At 40.9% G+C, this 15001-nt stretch overlaps 1 protein-coding gene across 1 annotated transcript in view; it reads left to right on the top strand.

Annotated features, from left to right (window-relative positions):
- The window catches only part of IPO11 (importin 11), a 661807-nt gene that overhangs the window by 219327 nt on the left and 427479 nt on the right, over positions 1–15001 (top strand). Inside the window, exons 15-16 of the mRNA XM_089653447.1 lie at positions 4504–4609; positions 8092–8218. Coding sequence (XP_089509573.1) covers positions 4504–4609; positions 8092–8218 — 233 coding nt within the window. The remainder of the gene's footprint in view (positions 1–4503; positions 4610–8091; positions 8219–15001) is intronic.

A 15001-nucleotide genomic window follows, 5' to 3' on the forward strand; every position in this document is an offset into this window, starting at 1 on the left:
ATGCTCTGCTCTACTGCAACTGTCTTCAGTTCCTGCTTGTTCTTGGGGCATTTTCCCTTCAGTTTTGTCTTCAGCAAGTGAAAGGCATGCTCAATCGGATTCAGGTCAGGTGATTGACTTGGCCATTGCATAACATTCCACTTCTTTCCCTTAAAAAACTCTGGTTGCTTTTGCAGTATGCATTGGGTCATTGTCCATCTGCACTGTGAAGCGGCGTCCAATGAATTCTGAAGCATTTGGCTGATTGAGCAGATAATATTGCCCGAAACGCTTCAGAATTCATCCTGCTTTTTTTGTCAGCAGTCACATCATCAATAAATACAAGAGAACCAGGTCCATTGGCAGCCATGCATGCCCACGTCATGACACTACCACCACCATGCTTCACTGATGAGGTAGTATGCTTAGGATCAGGAGCAGTTCCTTTTCTTCTCCATACTCTTCTCTTCCCATCACTCTGGTACAAGTTGATCTTGGTCTCATCTGTCTATAGGATGTTGTTCCAGAACTGTGAAGGCTTTTTTAGATGTCGTTTGGCAAACTCTAATCTGGCCTTCCTGTTTTTGAGGCTCACCAATGGTTTACATCTTGTGATGAACCCTCTGTATTCACTCTGGTGAAGTCTTCTCTTGATTGTTGACTTTGACACACATACACCTACCTCCTGGAGAGTGTTCTTGATCTGGCCAACTGTTGTGAAGGGTGTTTTCTTCACCAGGGAATGAATTCTTGGGTCATCCACCACAGTTGTTTTCTGTGGTCTTCCGGGTCTATGGGTGTTGCTGAGCTCACCGGTGCATTCCTTCTTTTTACGAATGTTCCAAACAGTTGTTTTGGCCACGCCTAATGTTTTTGCTATCTCTCTGATGGGTTTGTTTTGTTTTTTCAGTCTAATGATGGCTTGCTTCACTGATAGTGACAGCTCTTTGGATCTCATCTTGAGAGTTGACAGCAACAGATTCCAAATGCAAATAGCACACTTGAAATGAACTCTGGACCTTTTATCTGCTCATTGTACTTGTAATAATGATGGAATAACACACACCTGGCCATGGAACAGCTGAGAAGCCAATTGTCCCATTACTTTTGGTCACTTAACAAGTGGGAGGCACATATGCAAACTGTTGTAATTCCTACACCGTTCACCTGATTTGGATGTAAATACCCTCAAATTAAAGCTGACAGTCTGCAGTTAAAGCACATCTTGTTCGTTTCATTTCAAATCCATTGTGGTGGTGTAAAGAGCCAAAAATGTTAGAATTGTGTCAATGTCCCAATATTTATGGACCTGACTGTATATTATGGACATGTAAAAGTATTAGAAGCTATTGGTATAAAGTCTTCCACATGATATTGGAAATTACTGGGATATTAAAACAACCAGATCCTACCCTAGCCATTTTGAATATAAATATAGATACATATCCAATCCATTATCGGCTCTTAGTGACACATATTCTTCTAGCATCAAGACTTACCATTATTAGACCCTGGAAAAAAGACTTAGCCCCTTCACTAATAGAAGTCATTGAGCTAGTCCAGACCCACTTCATCTATGAGAGATCTTTAGCTTACCTAAACACTAGAATTACCAAATTTGACAAAGCTTGGAAACCCTGGTCTGACTGGTTCAGAATTGTAACCTAAGATATTATTGGATACTCTAAAATGATTATTTTGTGGAGCTAGTAGGACTGTTACGAACTATTAAATATTTCCTTTTTTTCTCTTTCTTAAACTTTACTGCAGCACCTATACTGTGATATTGTGTAGCTTTTCACTGTCCTATTTTTGTTTTTGTTTTGTTTTTTTTGTAACTATATTTGTAAAACCAAATAAAAATTTATTATGGAAAAAAAAAACTAGCTGCTGACTTTTAAAAAACAGACACTTACTAGTCCCTTGATCCCACGGTGTCCTGACATCAACTAAGTACACCGGATGTCCTGTGTCCCCGGCACAGACATCTTTAGTGTGGACACCCCGCTGGGACAGCTTGTAGCCAATGGCTCCTGCTTCTCGAGCGCTGTTTGAAAAGGAAGAGAGGGGTAAGAGATGCCGTTGTCTACCGTGTGGAATCTATTCTCCCCACTCTTCCCCTTCACATAAGGGACAGGGAAATATAAAACATTTTTTTCCTTAGTACAAGTAATGCATTAAGGTAAAAAAAAACGTTTTTTGCTTTAGTATTACTTTTAAGTCCTTGTGGTTTCTCTAAATGGGCCTAATTCTGAGAAAATGCTAGTAAAATGTTCCCAGGTTCAGAACTCCACCCTGTTTATTTGGAGGGTTGCAACACAATTGGAGAAGAATCTGCGTATTACATGAAACTCAGAATGAATGGCTGAGTGGTCTTTCCAACTTTATCATAGTTGCAGTGGTGCAGTTCACTGACTGATTTGTTACACTTACACGCTCAGCTAGCTTTTCAGATTGCCCCACTCCTACAGAGCAGCAACACTGATACTGATAAATATTGTTTTGAACTTTGGCTTTGTCTCTGCTCTGTCCTCCTCAAAAAGTCCCAGTGCTAATTTACTTAGACACCTTAGTACGTAATGGCATGCATGCCTCTGAGAAGCTGTCATTTAAAGCAGGATCACTGCCCAGGAACATTTCTACATTAGTGACAGCATATTCCCAATTCTTAGTAATGTTTATTTGACTGGAAACACCTTCTCTATATTGGATCTTTCTAGTGTGACTCATAAAGAAGAAATAACTGTATCATAATGTCTTCTGTTATAAATCAAAGTGTGTGTTTTATAGTTGGAAGGAACTTTAGACTAGTGGGTTAACTGAGGTCAATAATAGGCATTTCCTACATTCATTTTTGTTACTGTTTACATTCATCTTTATTTCATGTAACAAAATTTCAAAAAGAAATCACCCATGTACACTACCCATCTCATTTTTTTTTTACTTTCTTCCAATTACATGGCAGGTTAGTATATCTAAAGACATTTTTTCAGTAGGAAGTGGTTAGCACCCCCTTGTTTTACTTTTTGTGTCCCATCGGGGAGATTTCAGGCTCTAGGGACCCAGCAGTGAATATGCTGAAATCCTCTTTTCACCAGTTTTCTCTAGAACAAGCTTCCCTGCTGTAATTTGTTAGATTTCCAGTCCTTTTGTGAGATTGCGTGTCTGTCCTGCAGAAAATTTTTTTAAAAAACTGAAAACTTGGTAAGGCTTTTAACACTGAAACACTCTATACAAAACCATAAAAAAGTTTTGGCTTTACGTATACTTTACATATACTTTAAGGATTAAGACCTTCTGTATGCAGCAGCTCCCGCAGCCACCTCAATACTTAACTGAGTATCACCGCGATCCAGCGATGTGAATGACAGCCTTGGCTGTCCTGGGTCTCTGCCTCCTCATTGGCTGAGACAACAAGCGGGAGCCATTGGTTGCTGTCAGTCTCAGCCAGTCTGCCAATGAGAAGAGCGGGTGCAGGACCAAACTGCGACTTTGTGTGTGAAAGGACACATGGAGCAGCTGGTGCTCCCTTAGCAAAGCTGCTTGCTGTGGGGGCACCCAACAGGAGGAGCCAGAAGAGCCTGCAGGGAACCCGAGAAGAAAAGGATCCAGGCTGTGCAAAACCACTGCACACAGTAGGTCAGTATAGACATGTTTGTTATTTTGCGGAAAAAAAAAAAAAAAGAACCTTTAGAATCGCTTTAAAGTAGATGTAAAATGAAGACATACTGTATAATTATTATTGGATATAGTAATGTAAGGCTATAACAAGCTTTTTTTTTTTGCCATCTATGTCCCGCTAGGGAGTTTTCCCCTCACTTTCTGTCCCCTAGACACAGGAATGAGGAGAAATCACGAAGTAAGGGGAGTTCCCTCTTAGATGTTTGTCACTAGAACTTGTGCCCCCATTGAAAGATTCCCTCATCTATCCTTCTATTTATATTCTGGTCATGAGTCAAATTTTTGAATCTTTCCTCACTTTAAGTCTTGATGACAGGGGTCACTAGGACAAATAGAGAGAGCGACTCTCCCCAGCGTGGATATAGACAGCAGTAAGAACCTACACAATTGGAATTAGATAAACTTTAAAGATATTTTCTTATTGGTTTCTGAGAATGTCAGCACTTCTTGGTTCTTTGAACTGGGTTGTTAGGTTAGCCCCATCCTAGCTTGTTCCATGAGGCAGGCCATACGTGATGCAATTTTCTTTCCTGCAATCACAGGATTCAGAAAACAATTCCCCCATCAACACAGTCAGTGTTGATCAGGGATCCCTCCTGTAGAGATAGTGTGTTCTCCCAGCATGTGTGGGGGGTGTTGGGTTTTAATTTTGGCTTGTCCCTGCTGAACCGACTGAGATTCAAACCATCTACTGTATGGCTGGCACACAAAGTGCATTCACTGTCCCTATGCTGCTTTGCGGAAGTCTCTGTGTTTATTTCAATAGATTATTTGACTTTACTATTGTAGACTGTTTTTTCTGCTGTTACCAGTGACTAATTCATATCATTTATCTTCCTTCAGTTTACAATGCCGTGGGACTGGCTGCATATGAATTATTTGACAGTGTGGACTTCAACGAGTGGTTTAAAAATCAGCTGCTCGGAGAACTGCAAATTACCCATGATAGGTGAGAACATTTTATCCTCCTGTGATGTGAAATCGCTTTCATTATGTTGTGTTCTAGCTACATTTCTCTTGTGATCTGTGATTTATATTACATTGGAAGCCTTGTGCAGTGTATAGATCAGTAAAGTAGAATATTGCTCCCCTCTCACAAAATTCCATAGGTTTAAAATACTGTAGTTTGATATCAAAGTGACCAGGGTGCAGAACCCTTTCATATAGTGTTTTTTTTTCATGGTAACTAGACTACTAACCTTATTCTTTTGTTATTCTGAACAGATAATACATATCTCCTCAGTCTTCCACAATTGAACATTTGGTGCCTCAGCAGCCAATTGCCACTGGTAGTGGCAAAATTACAGCAACTTCATACAACCTAATAGTAACTAATACTCAGACTCAGGCCTGGGATTTACCTGATACAACAAGAATGCTGACTGGTGTTAATAAAAATTGCTCTGACTTTGGACTTAAACTGGAACTAAATCCTCCTATCCTTTGCAGCCAAAGAAGCTGCCATGTTTGCCTCTGTTTGATCATTGTGCTGCACATTTCATTTGTTATGACCCCAGCCATTTGATGATTTGACAGTTCAGTTATCAGCACAAGAAAGTTATTATTCATGACAAGCCTTGAATGTAACTGTTTTGGGAAACAGTTAAAGTTAAACTTTCAGCCCTGGTTCATACTGATGTGGTGCGGCACATCGCATGTGATCAGCACAGGAACCGCACTGCATTCTTTTGCAAATCACATGCAATTTCTATGCAGTGCAGTTTGAGCCATGCATCTTTGCTTCCAGAAAAAATTGCCTTTTGAACCAATCAGCGATTTTCCCCTTACATTTTCAGTTGTATTCAGACCCAGAATTTTCTTCCTACTTAAAGTGACACTAAGCTAATTTTTTTTACGTCAATTATTCTAAAACATCAAGTATCCCATGGCTTGTTTTTGTTCTTGTTTTTTCAAAGTCTCTTACTTTTGTTTTTAGGCCTTTTTGTTCTGTGTATGCTTCCTATCCTCAACTAATGTGACTAATTGCTACTAGCAATAAGCAAGTAGTGCTGTTATTTCCTGTCACATACTCCACTCTGTGTACTACAATCCCCAAAGAGCTGAGAGTGTCTGCAGTTAGATGTGTATTCTGTTGTGGGGGGAGTGGTAAAAGGGTGGCTATGTTCATGTACACAAGGAGGCCACAGAGAATGAATGTAGCCACTTTAGAACCTATAATATGAGCAGAATAACAGCAGAAAAAAATCTTGCATTTAGAAGATGAAACAAAGGAAGAGCGATAGAAGGTACATTGTAGTAGTATTATATAGTGAGACACATAAAAGAAAAATTGCTACTGTACTGACAAGTTCCATTAAAAGACTAAAAAGTAGATGGGTAGATTATAAAAAAAGTCACTAGATGAGATGATTGCAGATCCCCATAAAATGGTTTTGAGGTACCTAATGTATAAATAATAGGAGAACACAAGAGAGCACCACCATTTAAGTGTTTAAGTATAAATGTTTAATGAACACAAAGGGTTAAAAACAATATGCGCTCACATTTTGCAAAGTGAGTGCACATTGTTTTTAACCCTTTGTGTTCCTAAAGCATTTACACTTAGATGGAGGCCCTCTTGTGTTTTCTCTATAGTATGAGACATTTTACTTGTGCCTTCACCTTAACTAGGACATCATTCTTCTGTCCATTTGTTTGGCTCCAGCTCATCGAGAAGAGATCTCCCTCCATTGCCTGAATGAGAGTTTATCAATTGCAGCCATTTCTTCTCTCAGTTTGCTGGATTGGTTGGATGATACAAGTGTACGCCTCCCAGTGGCCGTTCCAGCTGATTCAAACTGCATGCATGCACAATGCACTCTCTCTTCTAGCTTCATCAGTTGAGCTCAGGGTAGAGGGGGATTGAGGGGCGAACCGCCTATGGCTGCAGATGTAATGACAAGCAGGAACAGCATTTGAAAATGAGAAGTGCTAATGATCTGGAATTGCATAGGTGGCTTTTTGTAAAAATCTTACTAAAGGTGAACTTACACTTTAAAGATCGGGTGCCATCTTTTCCGTGATTCCAGCTTGAGGTATACGGTCCTTCAAGTGGCTCTTTGAGCTGCCGGAACTTCTGTTTTATTTGTGGGCCTCTTAATGTTTTTCTTTGCTGTTGCCTCAGTTGGACTGCTGTTGGATGTCCAGATGTTACAAGACTTCCTGTGTCCCTCAAAGGTTGAGAAAGATAATAGGATTTTTGTACTCCCTGTAAAATCTTTTTCATGATGTCTAACTACAACTAACACTTTTACATAATTACAGCAATAAGACAAAGATATAAGTCATGCATGTGATATATTAAAAAAAAATTCAATAAACAAATTCATATGGGCAGCACATTGGCTAAATGGTTAGCACTTCCGCCTGGCAGTACTAGGGTCGTTGGTTCGAATCCCAGCCTTGGCACCACCTGCCTGGAGTTTGCATGTTCTCCCTGTGCCTGCGTGGGTTTCCTCCGGGTACTCCTCCCACACTCCAAAAGACATGCTGGTAGGTTAATTGGATCCTGTCTAAATTGGCCCTAATATGTGTATGTATGAATTTAAGTTAGGGACCTTAGATTGTACACCCCTTGAGGGTTAAGGACTGATGTGAATGTACAATATATATGTGTAAAGCGCTGCATAAATTGACGGCGTTATATAAGTACCTGAAATAAATAATAGATATTATATAAATACACACACACACACACACACACATATATATATATATATATATATATATATATATATATATATATATAAATTCATACACTGAATGCTATCATTACATGTCTTAATTCCAGAATATCTTTTTTGCGATTGTAGGCCTTTAACTTTAGGGCCCGCCATAGATGGTTCGAATTTCAGTTCAGCCTGCCAAGATTCAAACCATGTATGGACAGACTGAATGTACCCAAGTGATCATTCTGGGTACAACCAGTCTGCTGGATCTTACATGCGATTATTGCTAGCGGCTGTTATAGCCTTTAGCACTAATCACTGTGTTCTCCCAGGGGGACGTCTCCCTCCGTCTCCATCACCGCGAGAACACAATGGCTCAACGGGGGAGATTCCCCCATCAACACGGGTTGCAGGAAAGAAATTTGCTTTGTCTATGGCCTGCTTAAGAGTAATCTGCCTGATTGTTGATTCAGAAGGTCAGAGGTCACCTAAAATCTAATAGTTGATGGCTTGTCCTCACTGACTGTCTCCTATCTTCATCTTCTGACTGTGCAGTTTGTTGGGAGGGGCAAATGGTTAATGTTTTAAATATACTGGCATTTTAACTCCAGTTAAAATGTCAGTAAATCCAACAAAAGGGAAATGTAAATACTTCATATTTAGGACAGTACAAGCTTTATTGTTTATTACAATCCCATGCGTGAGAGAGAGATATGTTCCAAGATTTGTAAAATTACTTTTCTCTTTTCTTTCATTCCTATAGGTATAAGTTGTTACGTCGCAGAGTAATTTGGCTAATTGGACAATGGGTCTCTGTGAAATTCAAAGCTGATTTAAGACCATTACTGTATGAAGCAATTGTAAATTTGCTGCAAGACCAAGACTTAGTTGTAAGTACACTGAACCCTGGAGCATGAAACCATTCTTGTACCAGGGCTGCAAACAGATAGATAAATATTTCTCTGTTTCTTGGACTGTGGTTATCTATTTTGAAATGACGAGTTTAGTAGAGGGTTCAGTTTTCCTAAAATTGCAGACTTTCTAGTGTTATCTAGAGCCACAACACTTGCTGTTCCTTTGGAAATGGTATAATAGAGCTATCATATTTTGATGTGTAGAAATTAAATTTTTTTGCTTTTCTGCACCTCTTATGCCTCTAAAGTTTCAAGGGATTCAGAATGAGGCTGGCATCTCTATTATTGGCTGTAGGAATTGGGGATATAACATCAAAACTGGATGTCTACTAGACTTGGGCTAATCTATTGACATTCACTAAATGCCAAAGTGAATGTTTTTCTATTTCCATACTTTACATAGCTGGTTGACCAAATCAGATTATTCTGTTTGACAATTTTTTTTTTAAGGTCCACTGATATAACTAAAGTGTAAAAAAATGTAAGTGTCCTCTATTTGATAGAACCTGTCACTGGATGTTGTGTTGTTTTCTTTTATCCCTCTGCATTGTTGCTTGTTGTGTATCAGCCCACTACTTCTGACTTCAGAATGCGACCATGGCATGCATGTGCTCTTTATCTCACTTAGGCTTTTGGTTAGAAAACACTCTGAATAGCAGACTTTTAACTAAGCAACATCAATTAAATGAATACAGGATATTCTTAGTGAGATTTGCCAGAACTGACTTACTGTGATTTTGCTCTATCCAGCCTGCACCACCATTTTAAAAATCAGCATCACTGATGGCCAGCTTCTTCCTACTTATCTTAAGTTCATGTCATCTGTGCAAAAATTAAAAAAATGTACTATTTCTCGAGATTTCAGAAGATTTTGGGAAATTGTACTTTTTTTTTTCCTTGCAGATTCACTAAAAGAGCTCCCTGTAAGGCCTTCGTGAAGTAGCCTTTTCAGGAGGCACCTGGGAAACCCTGGCTAAGTTTTCTCAAGTTACAGCATTTGAAATATAAGCGTTTTATGTGGTTACAGCTCAGTATTCACAGCTGTTCTTTCATTGTTTTAGAGGGAAAGGTCTGATTTAGTAATACTTTGCATTTTCCCATTTAATCAACTTTCAGTCTGAAACTGCCCAGAAGAAAGCAGTCTAATGGTCAAATTAGATACAGTCAATTATTAGTTAAGGAACGTCTGTCATCTTGTGTCTGTGAGTAACTTTACATCTGGTGGATTTTAGTGTGAGAACTGTTGTATTTCTGGGTATCAGTAGACATACCCTGCTGACTAGGATTGCCACCTCATCCCTTTGAACCTGAACACTTATTATTCACACAGGTTCTGAGGCCTATTTAATGCAGATAAGGCACTAAGTGAGTTTAATGACCATCTTAATCAGCCACAGAACCTGTGTAATGTGTTCGGTTTAAAAGGGATAAAGTGGCAACCCTACTGCTGACCTCTGGATTGTTTTGGATGTTGGATTGTTTTGTATGACTGCTCTTATTTCCCCAGAAGTAGGACAAATCTGGATTATTTCTTCCCACCCTCTTTTTTTTTATATTTACATGAATTTGTTGGTCTAAGTATACATATTAGCAAAAAGTATTATTAGAAAAAAATCAGCCGTCTCTGTATACGTTCTGGTGCAGGCAAAATATGGAACTAGATTCTGTCTTTTAATTTTTTACTGCATAATAAACAGGGTCAACATTGGGAGGGTACAAACAAATCAATTGGCTAAGGACCCCCTTCAATGCATACTGTATTACAGCTATGCCCAACAACTGCAGTGTCGCAGGGTGCAATGCTCAGCCCCCTTCAGTGGCCACGTATAGCTGTAATACTTCTAGCTCCTCTACTCAGGTGCATGTGTGTGTATGTCGCTTCCTTGGCTTCATTTGTGGCTCTGTCATGTGAATGGTAGCAGGAACTTTAAGATTCTACTATATACCCCTCAATTCTTTTATATGTTTGTGTATACATTTGCAAAAAACCTTCTATGTGCTGCTACCCTGCCCCCTCCCTCCACAGCCCCCCCCATTACTCACCTGAGCCCCCTCTTGATCCAGCAATATGCACGGGACTTTCGCGCTCCTCATTGATTGAGACACAGCATGTAAGCCATTGGCTCCCAATGATGCCAATCACAGCCAGTGAGCCAAGGGGGGGGGGGGGGCGAAGGCTCTATGTATCTTATGGACTCTTAGCAAGCATACACCAGTGTCCCCAACAATTGTCTTTCTATTGGAGGCACTGGTCAGGGGGAGGAGCCAGGAGCGCCGGCGGGGGACTGAGAAGGAGAGCATCGGGGCTGCTCTGTACAAAACCATTGCACATTGCAGGCAAGTAAAAAAGAAATGGAAAAAACAAAAAACACACCTTTATTATCACTTTAAGGTAAGCTTAGCAGCCAGAGCACGTATGAAGCGAGACCGCAAAGTGGGCAAGGCTAGGTGCAACCATCACAGAAAATAATCATGGGAATATAAAAATGATATGAATAATGTACAGCACATACATTATATTAAAGGCAGAAGATGTGAATGTGAATAAGGGCTTTTTGGGCAATTAGATGTATTATGCTGGTGGTTAAGCTAACCTCTTCAAGAGGAATTTACATTTCTTTACAAGCATATACATAAATGTTTATTAAAGGAATGATTCTACTGTAGCAGCTGTATCCTCAAGTGTCTTTTTTTTCTTTATCTTCCTTTGTCTTTCAAGGGTGTTGTTATAACATACGGAATTAATGTGGGATGATGTTTTAATGCAACACGGCTCATTACAGTGAGTGGCAGTCATGCCTTTGCCTGTGCTGGAAATAGATATCAGGTGTCAAAAGCTCAGTCGATGAAATAATTGGCAGTAAACTGGGAGGAACTGCAAGACAGAATGAAACAAGAAATGTGCTTAATGAGCACTGGGTCTCTTCATTACCCGCCAGTATATACATAAAACACGTGCAGTAACGTGGCTTCCACTGAGGAGACTTTCATTGCTTGGCTCTTTTGTCAGAACTTCTCTAATCAATGTTTGTCAGGGTCTTCACATTGCCTTGGATTAGAGATGACTTCTTGTCAATGTAGCACCTTTTACCTATGGTGATTGTAATGTTGTGCCTGTTTACTTCCACCTGAAAAAGTGTTCGGTGAGGAGAAAGAGGTAATTAAATCAGAACTCTTTGCTTTTCTTTGGTGGGGGTAGTTTAATCTTCGTTTGTCCATCCTGATCATGCGCGACCCCGCATATCCAGATGTGTCCTCACAGTTAGGCATCTGCAGTGGCCTGAACTTCCTGTTTCCTTTACTTGTAGTTTTCTTTTTATATGGTGTAGACAGAAGGAAAATCCTTTGAAGCTCAGTTTAAAAATTTTGTTTACATCAGACAATTACAAGGGGTCTTCAAAAACTTTTCCGGACTTTTATACATAAATATATATACAGTATCTCACAGAAGTGAGTCCACCCCTCAGATTTTTTGTAAATATTTTATTATATCTTTTCATGTGACAACACTGAAGAAATGACAGTCCCCCACTGTATTTCCACCGTCTGTATTGGTTTTATCTTTGTTCAATAAAGTGGATTGTGTGGAGTGCAGCCGATCGGACATCCTTTGTTCTCATCTATGCAGCACACGAGCTGGGCTAGCACCTACAGGAGGAGTTTTGCTTGGAGATTAGGAGTCTCTCTACCTTGAGCAGCAGTAAACACTGAAGAAATGACACTTTGCTACAATGTAAAGTAATGAGATACTGTATATATTATGTACTGTGTACATACTATGTAAGCAGTATCTCACAGCAGTGAGTACACCCCTCACATTTTTGTAAATATTTTAAATCTTTTCATGCGATAACACTGAAGAAATGACACTTTGCTACAATGTAAAGTAGTGAGTGTACAACTTGTATAACAGTGTAAATTTGCTGCCCCTTCAAAATAACTCAACACACAGCCATTAATGTCTAAACCACTGGCAACAAAAGTGAGTACACCCCTAAGTGAAAATGTCCAAATTGGGCCCAATTAGCCATTTTCCCTCCCCGGTGCCATATGACTCGTTAGTTTTACAAGGTTTCAGGTGTGAATGAGGAGCAGGTATGTTAAATTTGGTGTTATCGCTCTCAATCTCTTACTGGTCACTGGAAGTTCAACATCGCACCTCATGGCAAAGAAAAAAAAACTCTCTGAGGATCTGAAAAAAAGAATTATTGCTCTACATAAAGATGGCCTAGGCTGTAATAAGATTTCCAAGACCCTGAAACTGAGCTGCAGCACGATGGCCAAGACCATACAGCGGTTTAACAGGACAGGTTTCACTCAGAACAGGCCTCGCCATGGTCGACCAAAGAAGTTGAGTGCACGTGCTCAGCATCATATCCAGAGGTTGTCTTTGGGAAATAGACGTATTAGTGCTGCTAGCATTACTGCAAAGGTGGAAGGGGGATAGCCTGTCAGGGCTCAGACCATACACCGCACACTGCATCCAATTGGTCTGTATGGCTGTCATGCCAGAAGGAAGCCTCTTCTAAAGATGATGCACAAGAAAGCCCGCAAATAGTTTGCTGAAGACAAGCAGACTAAGGACATGGATTACTGGAACCATGTCCTGTGGTCTGATGAGAACAAGATAAACGTATTTGGTTTAGATGTGTCAAGCGTGTGTGGTGGCAACCAGGCGAGGAGTACAAAGACAAGTGTGTCTTGCCTACAGTCAAGCATGGTGGTGGGAGTGTCATGGTTTGGGGCTGCATGAGTGCTGCCGGCACTAGAGAGCTACAGTTCATTGAGTGAACCATGAATGCCAACAGATACTGTGACATACTGAAGAAGAGCATGATCCCCTCCCTTCGGAGACTGTTCCTCAAGGCAGTATTCCAACATAATGACCCCAAACACACCTCCAACATGACCACTGCCTTGCTAAAGAAGCTGAGGTTAAAGGTGATGGGCTGGCCAAGCATGTCTCCAGACCTAAACCCTATTGAGTATCTGTGGGGCATCCTTAAATGGAAGGTGGAGGAGCACAAGGTCACTAACATCCACCAGCTCCGTGATGTCATCATGGAGGTGTGGAAGAGGACTCCAGTGGCAACCTGTGAAGCTCTGGTGAACTCCATGCCCAAGAAGCTTAAGGCAGTGCTGGAAAATAAAGGTGGCCACACAAAATATTGACACTTTGGGCCCATTTTGGACATTTTCACTTAGGGGTGTACTCACTTTTGTTGCCAGCGGTTTAGACATTAATTGCTGTGTGTTGAGTTATTTTGAGAGGACAGCAAATTTACACTGTTATACAAGCTGTACACTCACTACTTTACATTGTAGCAAAGTGTCATTTCTTCACTGTTGTCACATGAAAATAAATAAAATATTTACAAAATAGTGAGGGGTGTACTCACTTCTGTGACATACTGTATGTGTTAAAAAAAATGTGGAAACTTTTTGAAGAACGCTCTTACATTTTCTGTGCATCCAAGACAAAATATGGTCAATATTAGTCCATTTTCATCAGAAAATAGCAATGGCCACAGAAGAAATGTCTCTCAGGCGCTTTAGATTTGGGACCCTTTTGTGGCGAAGCAACAGTCTGTTTGCAGAAGTCTGAGATTCCTCCTTTCTGTGTCAGAGCAGGAGTTCAAGAATCAGCACGGAGTAGGACCTTTACTGACTGCAAAGCTGTAAGTTTGACCTGTGAAGGGTGAAATTATTATTATATTATTATACAGGATTTATATAGCGTCAACAGTTTGCTCAGCGCTGTACATTATAATGGGAGACAATACATGAGACAGCACAGTAACAATACAATACACAAGGGGTTAGAGGGCCCTGCTCCTTGGAGCTTACAGTTTAGGAGGGAGGGGATAGTGGTACAGGAGGAAATAGCTGTGGGTGAGGGAGTGGTAGGAAGAGTGGAGGAGTTCAGTAATTAGCTGAGGGTGGGGTAGGCTTCCCTGAAGAGAGAGGTTTTTAGGGTGCGCCTAAAGGTGAGGAGAGTAGGTGATAGTCTGATGGATTGGGGTAGGGTGTTCCAGAGGATGGGGGAAGCCCTGGGGAAGTCCTGGAGAAGTCCGGGCATGGGAGGAGGAGACCAGGGAACTAGAGAGTAGGAGGTCTTGGGAGGAGCGGAGAGTACGTTTTGGGTGGTATTTGGATACCAGATCGGTGATGTAGTTTGGGGCAGTATTATGAACAGCTTTATACGTCAATGTTAGCATTTTGAATTTTATCAGTTGGGCAATCGGAAGCCAGTGGAGGGATTGGCAGAGGGGGGTGGTGGACACGGAGCTGTTTGTAAGGTGGATGAGTCTAGCCGCAGCATTCAGGATAGACTGAAGCGGGGACAGCCTGCGGTGAGGTAAGCCGATGAGGAGGGAGTTACAGTAGTCAAGGCACGAGATAATAAGGGAGTGAATGAGTTGCTTAATGGTTTCCGGGGTTAGGAACGGACGTATTTTGGAGATGTTGCGGAGGTGAAGTCTACATGAGTTTATCAGTAATTGGACCTGGGGCTAGAAGAACAGATTGGAGTCAAGGATGACACCTAGTACTCTGGCTTGAGGGGTGGGACTGATGGTGGTGTTGTTGGTCTTCATGGAGAAGTCTGGGGGGGGGGGGAGGGGGCGCGGCTGGGGGGAAAACTAGGAGCTCAGTTTTGGAAAGATTTAGTTTGAGGAAGTGGAGTGACATCCAATCCGATATGTCGCTCAGTAGGCTTGTGATATGGGCGGAAACTAAAGGGGTGAGGTGAGGGGTAGA

Source organism: Staurois parvus, unplaced genomic scaffold (assembly GCF_062004578.1).
Source record: "Staurois parvus isolate SC_StPar_1 unplaced genomic scaffold, SC_StPar_1.0 ptg000714l, whole genome shotgun sequence".
NCBI lineage: Eukaryota > Metazoa > Chordata > Amphibia > Anura > Ranidae > Staurois > Staurois parvus.